The sequence below is a fragment of the Pithys albifrons genome, chromosome 5, assembly GCF_047495875.1.
Source record: "Pithys albifrons albifrons isolate INPA30051 chromosome 5, PitAlb_v1, whole genome shotgun sequence".
Taxonomy (NCBI): Eukaryota; Metazoa; Chordata; class Aves; order Passeriformes; family Thamnophilidae; genus Pithys; species Pithys albifrons.
Genome location: NC_092462.1, coordinates 24,120,626 through 24,143,501, shown reverse-complemented (window position 1 = coordinate 24,143,501; position 22,876 = coordinate 24,120,626). Strand labels below are relative to the sequence as shown.

Here is a 22,876-nt window from a genome sequence, read left to right as displayed (position 1 = left end):
AGTGATTTCAGCAAGGGGAAAGTAGAAGACAAATTCCATTTTAAGATTGCTTACTTTCAATTAACAGTGATTATGAGTAACTAAGATTAGTGAGAAGATGGACACTGATACTTCTGAAGCAGTTTCAGTTGTTTTACAAGGTTTCCAAAGTCATTGCTTGTTTCTCGGGTCCGTCTTGAAAGCTATTTTCTCCTCTTGTGACTCTCAGTATCTAAAGTCACAGACACTTATTTTACACTAATAGTATGGAAGAAGAAATGTTTTCTTTGGTACTTAAACGTCTTTTTGTTGCTTATGGTACCCTGCCTAGTCCTCTGTTAGGAGTCATCAGGACACGTGCTATCTTTTGTGACCTTTTTTGGAATCTTCTAGTTTTTGTTTTGGAAATGCCAGCAGAGCCTATGTAGCCCTCTTTGAGTCCATCCAGAAGTGATTTGCTGCATGAAGACATGAATTAAGTCTTAGAAGTGAACAACAAATTGCTAAATTTCTATACAGTTCTAGGGATATATAGTTAGAGAGTATCATCAGGTGAGGACTCTCTCTTTCTAATTGGCTTTTTTTTAATGTCAGAGTTTAGGTTAGTGTATAATAATTTGTGCTGTGTTATGTTTTGTCTTGATCGTAATGATGGAGAAATGTCAATGTCTGTTGCACTTGGCGAACTAATAATTTTCTTTCCTGAGGAGTACATGAGGAGTACTCTTGAAGAATAAATTCTGCTGCAGCACACCATACAGTTATTGTACTTTTGTGTAAGTGCAGTGAAATGAACGCCTCCAGTAACATGTGGAGGCATTTAATTATCAGAACCATTTGTTATTACTATTTGATTTGCTGTTAAGGAAAATAGCAAGGAAAAAAAGCCAAAACCCTCCTGGGAAACCAAAAGCTTTTTAGATGTGTTTTGTGGTTGATGTTTCATGCTTGTTAACTCCAGGATTTGCTTTCAAAACCCTTTTAATAGAAATGCTAATGGGATTCTTCTCCATCTTTTACAATGTGTGCGATAAGAGATTTTTTGTGGGAGAGCAACATGAGCTGCAAAGAGCAGCATACCATTCAGTAACACTGTCCAGAGCTCCATAAAGCTGGTGTTACTTGGGTAGTATTTGATAAGACTGGGTGGAATGATTCTCTTCCAGTCATTGCTTATATGCTTGTTTTGTGCTTGTCAGTTTGCTTGTAGTCTGTGCTGGACCATGTGCTTAAACCTGTGCTTGTTCTTTAAAAGCCAAAGTGTGTGTAGGAACAAAACCAAAACATCCACTTCAGCACTTGAGCTCGATGCCTCCCAGATGCCTCCCTGACCATGGCACTTCTCACCTGCTTGATGACAGCTTGCCACCTGGAAAGCATTTTCCTCCTACCCTGCACTTGCAGTGATCTGCAGAAGAGAAACCAGAAGTTATTTGCTAAACAGATCAGCATAGACACCTGCACTGGTTTGACTGTGGAGCCTGGAGCTTCTGGTGGGCTAGTTTACTTTGGTTTTTTGGGGAGTTTCCCTATTCCTGCAGGTCAGCTGCTGTTGATCTCTAATACAGCTTGGATGTCTGTTCATGGGCATAGGCGCCCGAGGCACAGTGGCCAGGCAAAGGCAGATTTCAGGAGGATCAGTGTGTTACTTTCTGTGAACTCTTCATTTAGTTGTACAGTCTCTTGGTCTGTCTTCAGTTCATGAAGCTCATCTTGGTTAGTACTTAGTCCCATATGGATTATGCTACTGATGATAATATAAAGTCTTAACATTTGGATCTTTCATTGCCTTTATTTCAAATCTATAGATGTTGTTTCTTCCAGCGTCTCAGGTCAAATCCACTGTAATTGTTACTATTCCAAGTTAGGTAATATTGCTGTTCTAGAGATAGTTTATTATTCTACGTGATGGAATTTATTTTGAGCTGTGGACTTATTTCTAAACAACAAAAGTTCACTTACGTGACTGTAGGCTTGGATTTGGTGGATTTCTTTTCTGTTTCTTTGGCTGTCACCCTCCCAAAGGTACACCCTTGAGATCAACAGCTGAGGTGAAGGAAAAAGATCTAATGAGACACTTGTTGATAATTAGTTGTTAAAATTAGGTTGTATTCTGCATATTTTCCCTAATTGTTGTTCATGCCAAGGTGTCTTGCAAACAGGTTTGTTTAGCTGTTGTAATTTCTGGTTTGCATTGTTTTCAACTGGGAATGCTCTAAGTGCTTTTTGAATAACGTGTCTGACTATCAGATGCATTCCCATGCCTGTAGTATCAATATCAGGCGTGCCCTCTCTAAACCTAATACAGCAGGAACTGCTTCCCTGGAGGTGCAGGCAAGCAGAATTAGGTTTGAATGGAAAAATCAAATAAAGCTGAATTGAGAGGAGGAAGAACTGGCATGAGTTTCTGAAGTGAGGGTGAGTGTATTGTATTGTATTGTAGGCTATAAAACTGTCAGTGACTAGTGTAAATGAGGCTACTCAGCATAGCATGGTGCCTACTCTGCATTATATCAGGCAGTGTCCTGCACTATCCTTAAAAATGAGTTTGAAGTGCAGCCAAGCAGGTATTACCTCACTTTACTGTAGAACAGCCACCAAACATTTGACAGTGGTTTTACATTATGAGTACTAAGCACTGAGAAATTAATGGCTCAGAGTCTTTCTGAAGAAGTGCTTTTATTTTTTCAAAACAAAAAATAAAGGAGTTGTACATCGTTCCTGTGAAGGAATACCACATGCTGTGGGCTGTCAGGTGTTCCTCAACAGTCCCTGAAGCTTCTGGCCATCCATTCTGGTCCTTGCTCAGCCGGGCAAGGTGACCTGGCTCGCCCCAGTCCGTGCAGTGCCATCGTGGCCAAGTCACCGCGCTGGTGGCTGTGCAGAACCTGCCGTGTTAGTCCAGTGAGAGGGGCACGATGCCCTCATGGTGAGGGGGCCTTCATGCTGACTCCTACACAGAACTCTTGATTCATTCCAAGTCAGAGTCCAAGCTGATGCAGCTCTTCTTGATAGATAAAATATGAAAAGTATAGTACCTCAGCAGAGTTTAAAGGCTTGAAGGAGTATTAAAATTTAATATTGTTTTGCAGCCTCATAAGCTTTTTGTATGTGTGAGTGTGTGTTGTGAAGCTGCTATTTTCCACTTTTTTTCCTGATGGTTGTCAGTATAAAAAACGATATGCTTCTCTTTTGTTGTTGTTGAAATAAAGCTGTGTCCACTAATACAAAGAAAGCAATGAGGGAGAATTTTTGTCTGAGGTGCAAAATCTGTATGTGACTCATGTATATGGGTAGCATTAGACTGATGATTACAGAGGGCCCATTTTCTGTAAAAAATGCCTTGAATTAAACATGGAACTTGATTCTAACTTTGAATATACATTGTTTTTGTTTACTTATTCCTTTCAGAATGGCAGATTTTTTCTGGCTTACATAATTTAAAAAATAAAGGATGGTAGTATATTATTAGGTGACAGCTGTTGTCTTAAAATTCAATTCAGGATCTTTTTTTCACATCTCTACATTTTTTCACTTTTTTTTTCACATCGGTACATTTTTTTCACTTTTTTCACATCTCTACATTTTTTTGCTTTTTTTTCCACAGATGTACATTTTTTGACATCTATTTTTTATTTGTTCTGGGCCTGTCACTCAAGTATGAGCCTGTTCCTGTATTGAGGCTGAAAATCGGTTTGGGTGCCCCAGGTTGTGATGCAGTCCAAGCTTCAGGACAAGCAGGGACCTTGAAAATTGTGCTCCTTTCTTTTTCTCCTACAGTAGCTCTGCTATCTTTGTCTTGATGTATTGAAAAATAGGGTGAAATGAAGCACAAGGGAAAGAGCAAAATAAAAGTAGGAAATGACAGTTGCAAAATTCATATTTCAAACGATTTAAACACCTTGCCTGTACTTCATGGCAAAAGCGTATCGATACATACACATGATCTTTTTTTTAACATTAGTATTGCTCTTTCTGTAATTTCTTGCAAAATCTTCGTCTGTCACTCTGAACCCCTCACTGTCTCCATTCCTAAACACTGTGGCCAACAACAGGCAGTTAAACTGTGTGATTAAATCAGTATATTTTCTCGACATTTGTATTTCAGCAGCCCTTTTCATCCTGAAATGATGACCTAACCAGGTAGCAGAAACAAACATTCTTGCTTGTAATATTTGATATGTATTTTGCTCAGGATACACATGGTTTGGAAAGAAAAATATAGCCTTTTTTGTTTCCTTCTGAGTGTAGAAAATTACCATTCCTTGTGTAGAGTTATTACTCTTGGTGATGAAAGTTTAGGGAGCAGGTCAAGTGACCTCTCCCAGCTCAGAAATTGCACCTCTTGTACCCTGCACTTTCCTCTTCTCTGGACTGACAGCTACACCATTTCTCTGATTTGAGGAATGTATCCCTCAGCAGTTCCAAAATGTGAATTTTCAGTTTCTAGAATTTTAGTGAATTAAAATGCATTTTAAAAATCAAGATACTCTCTTATATGAAATAGCTTACTGGTTTTTCGAATGCTAACAAAGTGTTTTTGTGCTGGTTTGCAACTCAGAAACTGCGTCAGCCAATAATGACTATTGGAACACTGCATGTAAGAATTATGAAAAACTAAGGGGAAGGTACAGGGAATAGAAATGGCCTTTTGAGTTATCCATTAAACTCTTTTACTGTTGCGATTTACGATACAGAAATATTTCCTGATTGCCCAGCAAACTAAAGTAGGAAAAGAGGCTGGTGCTGGTTCTTCTAGTAAAATCTTTTAGTTTACAGAAAAGCCAAGTTTTGCAGCCTACCATTTGCTTGCATTGTCGCTAATTGAGTTTTACATGTTGCAGTCTGTTTCCTGCTGTAATGGTGATTTATATCTTCCTAGTTAATGAGCCTTAGATCATTAGAGCATCCCTGTTCAAGGACTGCCCTGAATAGCACAGCAATGCCTCAGTCCACTGAAAAGTTATCTTAAATGGTGGTTCTTTATCCTTTTACCTAAAAAGGAACTCCACAGAATAATGTTCTTGTAGGTGGCAAATAAAAACCTCTGATAGAGACAGAACCTCAGTCTGGAAAAGTATTTTGGGTAGTCAGGTGTGAAAAAATCCCACACATCATTAATATGAATCATCTACAGAAAGATGACAGGGTTAGAGTCCTGTTCTTAATGACCATATCTTGTAATGAGTTTTCAGAGGCGTGAGACTCTCTTGGTGTTTTGCGGTGTCATCCTATATGTCTTAAAGGACACTATAATTAAAGAAAGGCAAGTAAGATAATGATATTTACTAACTCTGAGTATGAAACCCGCAAAGAAAACAAAGAAACAAAGAAACCCGCAAAGTAGTGTGTGTTTATTTGGGTATCCTCTTCTCTTTTGCAAGTATTTCTGGAGGTGTTCTTTTCTGAAGGGAAACAATGTCTGTAAATGAGATCTGTGTGAGTCAGTTTGTAAATGGATAAATATTTTATTGTAAAGGGACTTCTGAATGCTAATAAGTTTCTTGGCTGTAAACTGCCCACTAATTTATTTAAATTGCAGAAATTATGTTCTTTAGTTGAGTTAGTTTTATATAAGAAAGCTGTTTGTATTCAGTTCTATACAATAAGCCAGCCAGGAACAATCTTGAGACAAAGAGTACAATGAATATTAAGAATTGTTGCTCCAGTGCAGATCGCTTCTGATCCTTATTGTTTATCTGTGCTACTACTGATGGCTCACTAAGAATGTGCAGTTTAAATAGGGTTGACTTTTGTATTGGGGTTTTTTCCTTATTGTTATTGTGGTTGGTTTTTTGGGGTTTATGTTTGCTTGGGTATTTCTTGATTGGTTTTGTTTGGGGTTTTGAGTTTTTTACGCAGAGATATGAATACCTGTAGCATTACAACTTTGTTGTAATAATTTTAAAAGTAAAAAATGAGAAAACTGTTTTCTGGACTTGTGCAAGATTTGTGCCTGGTGCAGAAGGCTTGCTAGACTGCAGAGCTCTGATGCAGCTTTGTTCTTTTGAGTGCTGCCTTGCTGCTGTTCGCTTGTAACAGGAGAGCAACAAGAGGGGCACAAAGAAAGTCCCGAGTCCTTTCCTGCCGAAGCTCAGAACTGGAAGCTGTTTCTTGCTCGCCTTGGAAGGGACAGCTCAAACTCTTCCATCACTGGATTCTGATGTCCCAGACCCTGCCCAGGTCCTGGGATCCCTGTAGCTGCGTATTTGGGTTGTGAGTCCCCGAGGAAAGGGATGACAGTGATGTTGTCCATGGCGTGTTTGTAATTCTTGGTCCTCTGGGAGAAATTGTCAAAACAGTTCTAGTGTTTTAGGTCTTACCTATGTGGTCCAGTTGCAGTGAGTCTTTAATCCAAACTGAAAGGTATTTGAAATAAACCAAGGTAACTTTTTCATGTTTTTAGTTCTTAAAATAGTCTTTCAGACTTCTGTAATTCTTGAACAAAGTGCTAACATTTATGAAAGGTGATACACTCTGCTTTGTGGTGGTTTTTTCCCAAGCTCTACATATATTCTTTTGAGTTAAGAGAATTAGTTGTTGGTTTGAGTTTTTTCATTTTAGAATGGTGTGTCATCCAAGACAGCACAAAAAAGGAGAAAAATGGATTGAAAGTCAATTTTTTCCAGTTTGGTTCTTTTTTCATAGCACGTTCATCAGCTCTACTTCCTGTGATGCACAGATATCCCTGTGCCTCTTGAACACCAACCAGACAGACACACAGTAACTTCTTTTGTGGGTGATGATCTTCTGAAACCTGATTATCTTACTCGTATGTTTTCTGAAGATAAGGTCCTATCTACACTGACTCATATTTTTAGACACAATATGTCTTGCTTTTTTTATAAGAAGCATCTGTTGATTTTACATTTTTTTTTGTTTGGTCACATGCTTTTCAGCTTTCCAGCATCGATGGAAGGTTTTTATTGAGTTTTCTCTACCAATTTGAGTAATAAATACTTCAATGGGAAATACAGATATACAAGATAATTATGTGAAATTTTCAATGAAAATATAAGTTAAAAAACTCTCAAACAACATGGAAACTTTTGGGTGTAATAAATAAAGGTTTATGATCTTAGACGTATTTTTTTATTCCTTGGCCATATACAAGAGGCTAAAAAACGACCCTGCCAAGCAATTTTTACAGTTCCAGTTAAGCACAAGCAAGCTCAGACAAACACATGAATACATTAGAATTATATTAATTTTATGTGCCTGAAGTGTTTCTGCCTTGCAGTCACTTCAAATAACCGGCTACTGCAATCCAGAGGAGTAGCAAGCAGCCTAAAAAGTCCGTGAAGTACAAATTGGGTATTTTTTTCTTAGTGCACATTTTTCACTTGACAGTTAACAAATCCACAAGAGGATTGTTTCCCTGGAATTGGTGGACAGCTGAGAGAGCTGAATTGGACCATCAGTTGTATGCAACCATTACAAGGGAGAAGCAGCAGCAGCAGCAATCTGTGATGCATAAAGGAATCTGTAACAAGGGCAAAAGATTTTCTTTCATAAAATCAAGGCAGCGAGTTCTTTGGAATAAAACTTCTTTCCTGTTTGCAAGCAAGGGGTAGAATAACTACAAAATTGCATGAAAAATATATATGAATTCTGTCATGAAAATGTGTCCTCATTGTAGAAGATAGCAGGTCCACTCTTCTGCTGTAAAGGAGGCAATTAAGCTACTCACTATAGAAAACAGAGGGAATTAGATATTAATAACAAAATTAATGGAATAGGAAATTGGAGTAGACCCACTTTTTGTAGTAAAAGTCTGTGGAACTGAGGTTGGAGTTGATTTCTTGACAGGTGCTGCAGTCCAAACTTTGACAATATCACTGATAGTACTGGCTCTCTCTCAGACAATAGCTACCAATTCTGACTCTTAAAAGCTTTTCTTATTCTTTATTTTTTTCAGAGTTTTTTCTTGGTTTTGCGGGGTTTTTTGGTAGCAACAATGTAAAATTTAAGCATCTGGAAGTATCCCTGGACCCATAAAAATTTATAAACCCAGGATAGATGCAGATGTGATTGCTCAAAACCACAATGGAGTCCTGTGTGTTGGCTGTTTTCCTTACTAGTGACAGCAATTTTATTGCAAGAAAATTTGTAACATTGATGGGTTTACTGCATTTACCCTGAATGTGTGAGAAAGTTGACTCTTCATTTAGCATTTTGAGCTTTGGGTTTCATGGATTTTTTGGTAGTACTGGTTTTTGTTTTCTTTAAATGAATGTTCAGTTTCCCATGATGATTCACTGTTTTGGTTGATGATTTCATTGTTCTAGTGGAGGATTCTGGTCAGCAAGACTCCTGGAATTGCCTTGATGGGGGTCTGGTTTTGAGCATTTTCACTTGACTCTGACCAGAGGTTGCACAGCTTTGTTGAGCCAGGAGTGTGTACTGCAGAGGTCAGCTTGGGATGGGACCTCACAGCCTGTAAGAGGTGGTGTAAAGTGACATTTCTGCCTGAAACTAAGTGTTAATGAGGAGTCACAGGCACCCCACAAATTAATAACATTGGATAAAGAATTTCAAGCCAGGGAGATGCTCTGTAACTGTGAGCATTTCCAAGTGATTACTTCTGTCAAGTCATTTTTCACCATAAATGTTTCCATCGTCCTTGTTCTCTACCACTGTGAGCTGAATTTAAAGCTGCAGGAAGTGCATGCTAAAGAGAGAGGAGGAACATGCAGGGTTTTTAATGACTGGTTTTTTTCAGGGCAAAAGTGAGCTACTCTGTGGCTGGTTCGGGGTTAGAATTGTAGCAGTTGTATTTGCAAAGAACATTTTCTGGAATGGCTTAAACTGGTAATGTATTTGATCTTAGCCAAAAGTAGGCAATGTTCTTTCTGAAAAATGAATCATTCTACAGAGCAAGGGAGTTAAAGAGCAAAGTTCTTTTTGAAAGGAGGGCTTAACTTCTTCAATCCATGCATAAACATAGTATTGTACTAAAGAAAATACCACCAGTACCTAATTTGCATAGAATAGAAAGAGGGAAATGCTCATTTTTTAGTGCCCCGTCAAAGCATTATTTTGCTGTGTGCTGTGCCTGGGTTGTGATACGTAAAATATTCCAAGGAGTGTGTGCTTTGTGGTCTAATGTAATAATAACATCTTTATTATCCAGGTATGTTGTTGAAGTGCAGCTGATAAGAGCCCAGTAAGGTTCTGAAGAACAAGAATCTCCTGCTAAAATACAGGTTTGCCTTTTTGCACTGGAAGCAATAGTAATGTAGCAGTATTCTGCTGCTTAAATGCAGGAGGCCTTACAGAGCTGGAGTGTTATGCTTGCATGTAGGAGTAGTTCATACACCAGTCTCTGAAGAACAGCAAGCATGGTTTTGCTTAAGAGGAAATAAATTGTATTTTCAGATATTTCCTTTATTATAAATGCCTCATTTAAATGCATGTACATTATAATTTAAAATAACGTTTCCTAAGGTCACATAGACACTGCTTCATATTTAGATTATGTATATGTGCAGGATTGTGGGGATCCATATTCTTTGAAAGCAATCTGGAAAGTGCCATGGAAGAAGTAATCACTCAGCTCCCATCAGAACTAATGAACTCTGTAGCTACATCCTCTGACCTTCCTGGAAATCTTGCCCTTGCAATATAAAAAGCTGACTCAGGAATAATTTGATATCTGTACAACTTTTATTGAAGTCCCAAGTCTATGAGTTTATTTTTCTCGTCTGGAATTGTAGCTGGAGACGTTTTCAGGCCGTGTATGTTCTGATTGCATGATTTGTATTTGACTGAGCTGTTCGGCTGAGGCTGATTCAAGCAGCAGAGACCTTTATCCTGAAAGGGCAAAAGGGTGGTGGAGATCCTCGAATGGAGATACTGAGTTCACATACACTTAATTCACAAATCCAACTTAACCTAATCAAATGCCAGTGAAGTCTTGTTTGACTGATTGATGACATATTAAACACTTATTTACCTCCCCTTGGAATGTCTGATCTGGAATCATAAAAAAATCTATCTAGTAACTCTATATTAGAAGCCTGAAAGGATGTCTTATTTGCGATTACTGGTGTAGACTACAGAGTAGAAGAGTGCCATAAATGCCAATTCAGTGTAAAGAATTTTTTTTGCATTTGTTTCACCTGGTACTCTTTGCAACTTTTTTGTTTTATTTCTGTTTCTGAATACCAGTGCCCACCTCCCAAAACAACTTACTGCATGTGATGTGGTTGGTGCCTGTCTGCCAAAATAATACTTCTACTCTGTCCCTCCTCTCCTCTGACTTTTTTGGGGGGTTTTCCCTCTTTAGCCAGGTGTTAGGAAAACAATTCTCAGTGTACTGGGAAAGCCTGGTTAGTTTGCTTGAGGAGCACAGCATGAGCTAGCCCAGATCTGCCTGACTGCCACCCCTAGGGCTACCCAGAGTCCTCTCTAACTTTCATGCACTCATTATCTGCCTAACAACAAGGTTATACAAAGAAACATAATGAAGGCTGTTCAGTTCATCAACATGACTTCTTTGTGTTTATTTTCATAATCATCATTAATTGATAGCAGTTTCTTTCGGGAGCTGAGTGTTCTTTAAGGTTCCTTTCAGCCCAAACCATTCTGTGATCCATGTTGACTTAGGATCAGCATATGAATTTAACCACCTACTCAAGATCGTGTTTAGATACATGTTTGCAGCAAGAGGAAGTTAATGTGGTCAACTCCTCTTTGCACTGGCTCCTATAACTAATTGTCATAAGAGGTTTTATCAGAACAGAAATTACTGTGGACAGCTTTAACTTGAAAGAACTTTCCGTAAACTTTAAGCATTTTTCACCAAGAATTAGATTTGTATAAGACTTTGGTTATGGAATTTAGATTCTGTGGTTTCAAAAAATCATCATCTGTGTCTTGAACTAGAATTGGGCAAATTTGCATGTTTTTTGATTTCTTTAACCTTACACCCATACACTCTCACATGAATTCCCCTAATACTGAAGGGTTAGACTGAAGTAATGGCTCAAGCCTGTTAAAGGCAGGGGTGCAAAAGCTGAGGTTAAAGCTCAGTAGGTCTTCAGTGCTGATTCTTTTCACTCATGCACTGAATTTCTTTGAAGCTGATTGTGCTGTCTCTTCCAAGTCAGGGTGCATGCAAGTATCAATGTTGATGCTGCTGGTTGCTTATTAAGGGCACAGGAATTTGAGAGATACTATTTTTATATTCCCTTAACTTCCGTTTCTGGGAAATACAGACAGTGTGCTACAAATCCAAAGGTAATGAACAAATGCATTTGTTTGTGGTGAGCAGATATTTGTTTTCCACTGATAAGACAAATTGCTGTCCTGAAGGAAGGAGGATGCTCTTTGTCACAGAGTATTTATTGCTTCTGATTCTTAATACAACCACTAGTGGGAGTGGGATGAAGCATTGAAGGGGGTGTGATGGCACAAAATGAGGAAACTGTGACAGCAAATGTTATCCCCAGGTGAATATGGAAAACCTGTATATACAAGTCAACATGAATGGGTTTTTAGATTCTAGGCATTCATGTACTGAAGTGTGACATGCTAATACTGCTACACCTGTAAAATCTTGTAAATTGTTGGGTGCTTGGAAATTAATTGGATTGCAGTCTATGAGGGTACTACTAAAACTCTTCAGTAAGAAGAGCAAACGAGAATACTTTCCATCAAGCCCCTGTAAATAATCAAGAGGTTCTTTGGGCTTTACGTAACTATCACTATATCCATATAATACCAGTGCCTTTGTGTTAACTTTACTGGGATTGGGATTTGTGCTGCTGAGAGAAATACTAGCTGTAAAGAACCTGATCCTAGCTGTTAAATTAAATCATCAACAAAAAAAAAATGCATTATTTGAGCTTTTTTCTCTTCAAAACTCTTCTTCTCATTTTGCCTTGTTTCACCTTCCCTAAATTTCCTTTATTTAAAGCCAGGCTGTGCCTGAAGAGTTCTTGTGCAGGACCTTCTTTCCTCGTTAGAAGAGTTGTCTTCTGGTGTGTTGAATTGGATGGAGCAGTATGAGGATATGTTGTTCCCTCTCAGGCTATCCCTGCCCTCCTACTGACTCAACCTCTGACCTTATAAACTATTAAAATTCCTTGGGCCTTTGGTTTTACATCTGTAAAACTGAGGATAAGAGAATTTTCCTATTTCTATAAATAACGTGGATCTCAGGATATGAGCTGGAAATCCTGACCCAAACACCAGTGAAGCACTTTCCTCACAAGTAATCCTTCTGGATGGGGAAATTTGTGAAACGTGCATTGCTCCCTGATGGTAAGGGTGCATTAATAGGAGATAATTATGCTTGCTTTTAGATTTGCTACAGAGGGTGCTCAGGGGCAGTGCTGTCCTTGAAGGGTGGCAGGGGAAGAGGTGGTTGTTTCTTTGATGTGTATGGGAATGAATTTTTCTCCCTCTGTCACCTAATTTGCTATATGTGATGAAAGCACCTATCCCTGTGGGTGGTCCTGTGGTGTAATGGTGAGCACTCCGGACTCTGATCACAGGGTCGTGAGTGCGAGTCTCAGTGGAGACTGTACCGAGCAGTTCAATGCCTCCCTGCCATCTGATCCCGTCAGATCTCGGATGCTCAGCAGGGTCAGCCCCGGTTAGTACCGGGTGCTGTGACAGTCCTGAGTCACTGTCCAAGCTCGCTCGGCCGTGGCAGATGGACCTCAGGACTGAAACGATGGGGCCAGTTCTGCGCACGCTGTGCCTCACCTAAAAAAAAAAAATCCACTGCGCAGGCTCGAAGGGCACATCCCCACGTGGGGAGAGCCCTTCCCAAATCTTCGTTCACGAAGTTTGGCCATACCTATCCCTGTTGATCTAGGAAAAAAAATCTGTAAAATACTCACTAGATCACCATCCCCTTTCCACTAAAACTCTGTTATGTGGCTTTAACCTAGAAATACCCACTTTCTCTGCTGAAAAATTCAGCTCAGGTAGGGGCATGGAGGGAAGGGATTTTTCTCTGCCATTGTAGGTTTTGCAGGATTGGTAGAGCCTGTTTCCTGAGACTGTTGCTCCTGATATTTCTTACATACACTAAGGCACTCTTCTGCTGGCTAGGCTTATGTTTTATTTTGTTTAGAAACACTACAAGTAATATTGTGACACAAAAAGTAATATTGTGGAGCTATTTTTAATTTTTTTTTTAAGATATTTTTCTAGTCTCAACATCTTGAAGAGCTTGCTGCCATGTGGGTTAGGGGTTGTTTTGCTTCACCATAGAATATTAATGACTGTTGTCCTGAAGGTCTTTTCTGATACGATGTTTTCCTTTCTCTTTTTCATTCTGTCTCTTCAAATCAAGTGTCATTAATTTGTTCCAGCCTCCAGGGAATGGTGGGAAAAAACGAACTCCTCCTTTACAGACACCAGAGTTGCAAGTGTTGGCAGAGCAGAATGCAGGATAGTGTCCTCATGTGTTGCACAGAAAATAGCTTTCTCCAAGATGCTTTTTGCCTTTTTTTTTGCTATATACAAAGAAGGAAAGTTGACAGCCAAACATTGGCAAACGTGGCCTTGGTGGTTCATGTGCTGGTTCCTCTGCTGTACCTGTATGGTTCATGGTTTCTGGTTTTCTCTTTGGCGAAACAGGCCTTTTCAAGAAAATACATAATCACAGTTTTTTGTTAATGCCAGTTCACTCTGGTAGTATCAAATCATCAATTTGCATGGAGTGATTGAAGGGAAAAGATAGATGAAAGCCTGTTATAATCATGTTAGATAACCAGATATGAATATGAATGAAATCATGCTTCTTTTGGAAATAGAGCTGTTGTTCAGTACACGTAGTATAACAAACATTCATACAAAGGGCCATTATGCTGGGTCTCATAGTTTTGTTAGGACAAGTTACCTACTGAGCTGTCTAAATGATTCTGACTGTAATTTGAGTAACTAATGAAGTCTGCAAGGTCTTTAAACATTTTACTTATGAACAGGAACAGAACTGATAAACAATGTATGTAACTTAACCAGGGTTTGTCTTGAGCAGCACCTCAGTGAGCAGCTACAACTAAAAACTTGTGGAGTTTCTTCTTTTATTTTGTACTTCTCCTTCCTTCTAGTTCTCCAAAAAACAAGGAAGCAAATTGCTTTCTTTAGCAAGTAAAAAAAAAAAATCAGTCTGGAATAAAACCATGGTGTTCTGAACATTTCATATTGCTGTGGCAATATATAATGTTCCTCAGAAACACACTTGGAAACAAAGCTCATTCAAGCTGAAAGATTGTATAATCAAAGACATGTGACCCCTGTATGTGACTTTGTTCCTAAAGTTTGAGGATAACAAGAGCCTTCTGGTTTACAGTTGAGCCCTTCAGGAGCAACACATTGTGGTTTTTTGAACCACCTCAGAATTTCATGCATTTAGCTCTTGCAGGCATTTTCCCTCATATTCATCAGTTGTCTAAGGAAGCCCAGTCTTCAACCATTCAGCTACCAAAGTTGGTCTAGTTGTTTTTGCTTTGCCTTTGTGTGTCCACTGTTGCTTGCAAGTACTTCTTTCTCACCTGGCTTCTTTGCTCAGTCTTTTGTAACTTTTCATTGCTTCAAACTACTTCCCTGGAGAAATTGTTAGAATATCCTTCTCATTGGGGCATGCAGCCTCTTTGCCTTCTCATTTTGGAAGTCTGTACAATCCACAAGTCAGCTCAGACACATGCAGGTTTATTACATGGTGCACTCATTCCTTAGTCAGTGAGGATTTGGAAGTACCAGGTGTCCTTAAAAGCAGTAAGCTCTTGGAACCTGTGCTCACTAATGGCATAAAAAGCAGCTAAATGCTTCCAAAACATTTTGCAAAGCAGCCTCCCTTGGGATTTGCAGTCTGCATTCTGCAGTGTAACTCACTAGGGTGTTTTTCTCTCTCAGGTTTTTCAGTATTGCTTGCTGCTTTGCTCAAGCACAGTCTCTTGGTTCTCAATGCAAAACCATCCCTAGCTCAGTGATTGTAAAAAACAGGTTGTCAAGTGATGAATATTATTCCCTGCGCAGTGATTTAAAAGGTGTCTTTTTTTCCTTATTAATTGTCTTACATGTATGAGTTTGCAGATGTTGCTTCAGAAGCTGATAGAGTTTGTATGTCTGTTCCTAATACCTGATGGCATTTGAAGATGGGAGTACTTTCATGCAATGGAAATTCACTTGAAACATTAATGGTATTTTACTATCAGATTATAATGTTGCACCGATTAAGTATATGGTAAATGAGAAAATAAGTGCAGCATATCCAAACTGGTGCAGATAGAACGTCTTTGAATTGACAGTGTTTAATGTACTGTGAATATAAATTTTGTTCTTAATATCCATTTGGAGTGGGAGACCACAAGAATAATCTCTGGACTGAGTAGTGAGGGGCATTTAGTTATCTGAAGGAAGATCTGTGAAGAGCATTCACAGACTTTTTATTTATGCCAAGAAACTGCACTCTGAATCGCTGTTATACCACTTTGTCATCTATAAATAACTGGCAAAACCAGTGCTAAGCTTTAGATTTCCTTCACTGCTGATACTACTTGAAATCAGTGGTTCCTGTTTCAAAATTGCTTGCTCCTTTGACATAAATCAAAGAGAGATCCTCACAGTGAAGCCATCATAAACATAATTTCATTTGTACTAGGATGACAAAAAATTCTTCTTCTGTCTCTCCTCCATGTTCAATTTCTGTTTTTAAAATAAAATGGTATTTGTCAGACAGTTACATTGGGAGAATTTTGGTGCTATAGGTTAAGAAGGTGTAGTGGATCAAAATACCCATCGTAACAAGTAGAAGCAGCTGCTCAGAAATGTGATTTCTCAGTAATTGCAGGGGCTGTCCTGTGAACTTGCATCTTGTGGTGGGGCCTGTGTCTTCCTTCCTCAGCAGAGATAGATTTCCAAGGAGTCCTCCAATAACCAGTGTTTCTTAAACTTTCTGATTATACCAACAATTATTTGCTGGAAATCAGGAGATCAGCTCCAAATAGCTGCAAACACTTGTGTAGACTGTGTTGTGCAGTTCTGGGGTTGCTGCCCTGGAAGGTTGGGTAGGCCATGGGCAGGCTCAGATGGACAAACTCTTGAGCAACAAGTTTGATGCCGTAACTGATTGCTGGAAATAGTAAGCAAGTGGAAACACTGTTTTGTCATTGCCCGGGGACAAGTTAATAATATAAAGGAAGTTGAAAGGCACTGGGTAAATAAAGCAGAGCAGTCTTTTTAGGGGAGAAAAATTGCTCTCATATTGCTTTGTTTTCATAAATGGATGAGTGTAAAAAGGCCATGACTTGATAGCACTTCTGGGGAATCAGTGATACTGGAAAATACGTGAATTCCTCCTCTTGTGGTTTTTTTTTGTACAAACACAGCTGCTTTTAATGTTAATCCCACACAAGTACAAACCATGTCTTATGTTACCTTTTTCATAGTTTAAATCCATAATATGTTTATCCTGGAGATCTTCATTAAGAATTCCTGCTTGACTATGCTAGGTTTTATTTTGTTGTTACTTGATTGAAAAACATTCATATGTCTTTGCATGTGTTGTTTGATAACAAGTGCTCCAGAACACCAAAGAAGGGCCTGTGCAGGTGTAAAGAAATAGGATTTATCTGGCAACACTGACAGGACCAACAGGTCCAAAGGTAAAGCTTGTAAAAGAGTAAACCTGTCTACATAATAACTAGTGTGCATTTAATTTTTGTTCTGTAGCAGGAGGAAGGAGGAAGGTAGTGCCCTTAGTTTTGTAGGAGTGGATCTAGAACCTTTCCTGTGGGCTCTTGGTGGGGCAGTGCTGCAGAGTTCTTCGTTAGTGAACAGAAGACATGAAGTCTGTGACTAACTATTGGCTGGTGGATGTTTCTGCCTTTATGAATAGAAGCACAATGCTGAATCTCTTCTGCCCCTACCTAATGAAAGATAAAGCATTGATTCAGCATCCTGGGAAATGTTCCAGATTGGAGATTCATAAGAATTTAGTATTGGAAAAGGAAGGTGGCAGAACTGTAGCTTTAGAAACAGTTGCTTTCAATCTGTAAATGGAGCATAGTAGTGTAGGCATGCAAAATTGCACCTTAATTTATTTGTAAATAAGGCTATTCATCAGATTGTGAGTACACTAAAAGATGTGTCAAGTTTATATATGCAAACCTGGAAAGTGTGAGATCCTTAAGATATCCCATGCTATTCCAGGCAAAATACTATCTGGATTAACTGTATGTAATGATGTAGTTTTTCCGTAGGAATTCCAGGGGCTGACCGTAATAAATTAAATCTCAGTGCTGACTCTTAACTTTGAGTGTGTTCTTCCCACTGCTTTTACCTGCTGAATTTTAAGCTGCTCTTTTGAAACTACTTTAGTGTGCAAGGTTGGCTTTGAGGGCTGGGCTTTTCAGTTTTGGTTGGGTTTTTCGTGGCTTGGATTTTTTTTTCCTGGATACATTTCTGTGTCTATTACCAAGTATTGCTGCTCTGTGCAAAGTGCCTGGAATATCCATCTAGTATCAATTCTCAAGACCAGTTCATAATTTTGCAGGTCATGGGATTGCAGAGCTCTGCACTTTTTATTTCTGTCGTCTTCACTGATTTGCTTGCTGCTTTTCTGACTTGTGACAAATTCATGGACATAGAGCTGTTTGGAGAAGGCTTTGTAACCTTTCTGGTTTCTCTGTAAAGGCCTCAGGCCTCAATGTATTTACCTGTTCACACATGTCTCAATACCAGGGAAAAAGACACCAAAAAGAAGTCTAGTTTCTTTGTGCTTTAAGTGAAAGTACAAAAGTTAAATCCATTTAAAAATCTTTCAGTCTTGCTTAACTTCAGGTTTTTGCAGTTGGAGCAAATGGGGGCGGGCGATAATTGGTAGAGCTGTACAGTTACATAACTGAAAGCTTTGCTGCTGGAAGTTGGGAGAGCAGATTGCCTGGCCATCAATATGTGACACGTGTTTTTAATCTTCCCACAGTGTCCATGCAGAGGAGTACAGTCAAGAAGAGTGTATTGGTTTGGTAGATTGATGTATCCAAATAAAAAATGTTACAAAAAAAATTGCTTTTGGGGTACAAATGGCTTTTTAGAGAAACAGTGGTGGTGTTATATCACTTGAGAATTTAAGTAGTATTTGTTCTGCATAATTAATAGCAGATGTTATTTTAGGTAGAAATTGTAACTGTTGGTGGCTTTTAGCATGAAAGTTGTCATCTAAAACTCACAGTTGAGAACCAGCTTGATGAAAGAGATTATACAATGTAGCACAGTGGTGATAAGATAAAATATGCTATTTTATGGGGAAAATACATGTTACTATCACAGAAGAACCATCAGCTAGTCAGCAATCATGATCGGGTCACCAATTTCACAGAAATATTCATGAAAGCAGCAACGGAAACATCAGTGGGTTTTTTCTGTACTCAAAAGGTGGGTGGTCGGTTTTGGTTTGGATAGGCATTTTTTGTATTTGTTCTTTAGATGGAATGGCACTATAGATTCTATTATTAGAGTATGCAATCAGAGAAAAGGGATAGACGTGAAAAAGCATAATGTGACACTGGACTGAGATGAAAGGCAATAATGTGTGAACACTGTTTGCACCGTGAGTTTGTTGAGTTTGGTGTTACAGCTGTTGTATATAGTCCCTCTGTATCTATATGGAGATGTGAGTTCATGCTTCTCCACGGCATGCAGCTGATGTGAGATTTGCTTATCTGTGACAGAACAAGACCATTACGTCAGAGAGAGCATCTGAATTCCACTGAAGCTGGGCTGCTGTTTCCAGATAAAACCTGTCTTGGGTCCTTGGTATTATACAGTTACTTCATAATCACCCTTAAGAGTTTGAAAATCAGATTTTATGGAGTTTTTGAGTCACTGAAGGGAGAATCAGACTAAACTGACCTCAGTAAGTCAGGACTGTTAACATCTTTGTTAAGAATCATTGCCGTAAAAGGGCCAGGCTTGGCCCTGAACAGGGTGTGTGGCGGGAGGAAGTTCTCTGCTCCTGGGTGAAAGAAACAAAGCAGGTTTTGACACAGCACTGTTAGGCTTCCACGGGGTCCTCCAAAAGCCTTGCCTGCCCTCCTGCAGATGCTGCAATCACCCACCAGGGAGTTTGCTATTTCCCAAGGTGGCTGTGCTGTGTTCTTGCCCTTAAGGCACAGACAGAGGCATCTCTGCTTGGGTTGGACTGCCTGGTCTGTCACGTTTATTGGGGCTGCTCTTTGTAAGGAAATTGCCTGTTAGATTGACTTTATTGCAATGAAGTTGAACTAACTGCAGTTATATGAGGTTAAACAAAGGGAGAGAGGTTAAAACATGAAACACCAGTGTCCTCTTGTGTAAGGCATGCTTTGGGAAAGCAAGCAGAGCGTTTTCCTTTGCAGAAACCAGAAATGTGTCTGTTTAACCTGTGGCATACACAGGACAGGCATGCTGTGCATTTTATGGAAAGCCAATTGGTGGTTCCTCTGGGTTTAAGACTAGAAAAAATAGAAGAGTGATGTTGAAAGAAAGTAACTTTGCTTGATCATTTTCTTTCTTTCAGGGCAGCTTTGATTTGTCTTACTACTGTTGACAGTATTGTGTGCTCTAGTGGGCAGTAGAAGGAATGGATAGATACCTATGAAAATAATTATAGGCTAGATTTACCTGATGGCTCTCCTTTAATTATTTGTTAGCCTTTTGCCTGCACATACATGGATATACATCAAAGAAAAACAGCTTCTCTTGAGTAGCTGCCAGTGCTCACTGGTTGTTTAACTAGTGAATTATGCACAAAATCGTCATAAAATATTTCTTGTAACACAGTGACTTCAGAATGTGCGTGCCTAAGATGATCTTTGCATGGTGAATCTAAATACTGCTCCTTTTCTCTTCTAGTTTGTGGAGACATCCATGGTCAGTTCTTTGACTTGATGAAACTGTTTGAAGTGGGCGGTTCTCCTGCCAACACGCGGTACCTCTTCCTGGGGGACTATGTGGACAGAGGGTACTTCAGCATTGAAGTAAGTTCCTAATTTCTGGTTTGGGCTGCAAAGCTGCTGTTATGTGTATTTAGCATCTAACGAGTTCAGGGATATGAGTAACTGCAAGGTGCTTTGCAGATACCACATTAGTTTTGCTGGTAGTGTTTTTATAGAGGTTACTTGGAATCCAGCCAAATCCCACTCTGTGTGTGCTGGAAAGCTGACATGGAGTAGGCCTTGGTGCTAACTAGTGGCCATCCAAATACAGCGCAGGAGGCAGTCGCTCTGCAGCTTGCACAAGCTGAACAGGATGAATAGACATGAGCTCATACAAAAGAGACATAATAGAAAAACTGAATGAACAATGCATAGTTTAGTTTGACTTGCAGGTTTATTTGATCTGAGTTTCCTGAATGTGAAATTTTACGAAAATGGAAGGGCTAGATGGAAATTAAATGGGATAAAAAGACAGCACATAACATGCTGTTCTGGAGAGAATGAGTAGGTTCTGTTCAGATATGGCCTGCAGGACTGCACAGTCTCTGACTTTTGATGCAACACTTGAATCCATAGAGAGGAAGTGATGCACAAGTGTCCTGTTGGTGGTGCTGAGACCTGGTGCAGACTCCAGTGCCAGGTTATAGCTTGTGGAGGTTGAATGACAACATCTTTACCTGGCTTTAAAAGAAATAGTGTCCTATTCAACCTGCCCACCTTTGACTAGAAGTGAGTCAAATACCAAGGACAAATCCTTTGTTCCAGTGCTTATAGAACAAACCAGATTTTTTCCTCCGTTCTGTGTTACTGCTTGATTTTGCAGACTTACAGATGAGGTGCACAACTGTTGAATAAAACTTGATCTGGATTTGTTTGTGTGGATCGTATTTGATCTAGTCATTGAGCAGTCAGTCAGAAACCCTTGCAGCAGCTTTTCAGCTATGGCTCTACTGCTTTCTTTGAAAAGTTCAGATTGAAGTCCTCTGATTCAAGGGGAATGCCCAATATCTGTTGGAAACAGTACAGATCCTATGACATATCTGTGTGTCTGTGACTAGATAAGATGGCATCATGTGAGAACACATATACTGCTGTTTCATTCTACATACCACATCTTAGTACACTGTGTCATATTGATATTAAAGTATGTAGTGCCAAGGAGCTGAGTTGTTTGTAGAAAGGATGAGTGCATTAATCTTGCCAGTGTTAAATTAATAGTATAAAGTTTCTTGAAAATAAGATTCAGTGAAACTACTTTTGCTTTATTAGTTCATTTTAAAACTGATTGCAAATGTTAACAGAATCTTTTGGCACATTTTGCAAATAGAAATATGCTATTCCAAGTACAAATGCTCTAAAAACTTTTGAACTGCCAGGTTTTGTCAGCTACCTGCCAAAAGTGCATATAGTCAGGATTTAGACTTGTACTGAAGTCAGCACTTGATCGTGATTTTTCTGAGCTTGAGTTCATGATTTTCTTGAGAACTGATCCACAGTGAACTGTGAGCTAAATCATTGCTGTAGATTATCACGCTGGATCACTTGGGGAAGGCTGGGAAGGAAGGAGAGGGTTTCACAGACTTCAACCATTGTGCAGCTCAGTCTTGAACTGCCATTTTTCCATTGTGATAACCTCATTCATATCTTCTGAAGACTTTGACTGAGTCAAATTGTATATGACAGAGAAAAGTTTTGTCTTCATTTATTTTTATATATATGTGTGTGTGTGTGTATATATATATGCTTTTAATATGCGAGAGAACAAATAGAGTTGCTTGAGCTTTCAAATGCTTGTCTGACAGTTTGCCAAAATTGTTCCATGGGTATTACCAGTTAAAGACAATAGCAAGCTACATGAAAGAAAGAAAACCACTTCTATACAGAGAATAAGGCCCTTAAAATTCCTCGTTTAACAACCTGTGCATTCATACTTAGCAAATTGTATTCCAAGTTCAGTTTTTCCATTCTGGAACACTGCTTTTTCACTGGAAGCAGTACTGGCTTCTGCCAGTGCCAAAAAAATATCTCGGCTGTCGCTTATATTATTTCTTTTTTATGTAAGTTTTTCCAATCACTGGTGGTTTTGGTCACATAACTTATTTTCCCCACCTGTCACCTTGATTACAAAATGCTTTTGAAAGGAAAGCAGGTTTCTGTTTCGTAAGTGTATTTGGATGTAGAGCTGTGCATTCAGGCATGAACTCAGCACAATAAGTAGTGACAAGGAAAGGAAAATTGTCAAGAATGCAACTTGGCATTTAAAGCGGGAGAATGCTTTTGATGGAGAGAGGAACCTGAGTACATACATCAGACACCAGCTCTTGCCAGGGCTTTGTCCTGGAGAAGTTGCAATGGTAAACAACCCTAACCTGTTCTCAGGATGTATTTCTACCACACCATAGTGATCTTCCATTGATCTGTTGGCTCCCCTTTCTGCTATGTAGACATGAGACTATTGCAGTTCTGGGGTCTTTCCAAAAGAATTAAATAGCTGGTCCAAGGTACTAATCATGAGTAATGTAAGCTTTAAAAAAAATCCCCTTGATTGCCGTGTGATATCTCGCGTAAAAGTGATACCATTGAGCTTAGACCCAGCTCAGTTCTGATAGTGGGCGAGATAATCCCTCTCTGTGGGCTGCAAAGCATTTGGGATTCTTCTGGATGAAAGGTACTACATAATGCAAGCTATTATCATTAAGAAATTGCATAAGGTAGGTGGAAGGCATTTGATAATACAGAGGGAAAAAGAGAAAAGTATTTGTATAAGGAACTCAGCAAAAATGTCAGTCCTTGCCCTATGGAGCTTTTCATCCAAGGGCTCAGTTCTTCGTGTGTGTGCTTCATTTTTACCAGAGTTAGCTTTGCTGCTTGAAGCAGGGCGGTGTTTGTGTCTCTGAAATTAGTTCTAAGCAAGGGGTCACAGGATGAGAGACTAACAAAGAAATTACAACAGGTAAAAT

The 22,876-nt window shown here is 39.2% G+C and overlaps 1 protein-coding gene across 2 annotated transcripts in view; it reads left to right on the top strand.

Moving 5' to 3' along the window:
- PPP3CA (protein phosphatase 3 catalytic subunit alpha) overlaps nt 1-22,876 on the top strand; it is a 184,662-nt gene that overhangs the window by 111,320 nt on the left and 50,466 nt on the right. For both annotated transcript variants that reach the window (XM_071555919.1, XM_071555920.1), the window contains exon 3: nt 19,834-19,958. In XM_071555919.1, coding sequence (XP_071412020.1) covers nt 19,834-19,958 — 125 coding nt within the window. The remainder of the gene's footprint in view (nt 1-19,833; nt 19,959-22,876) is intronic.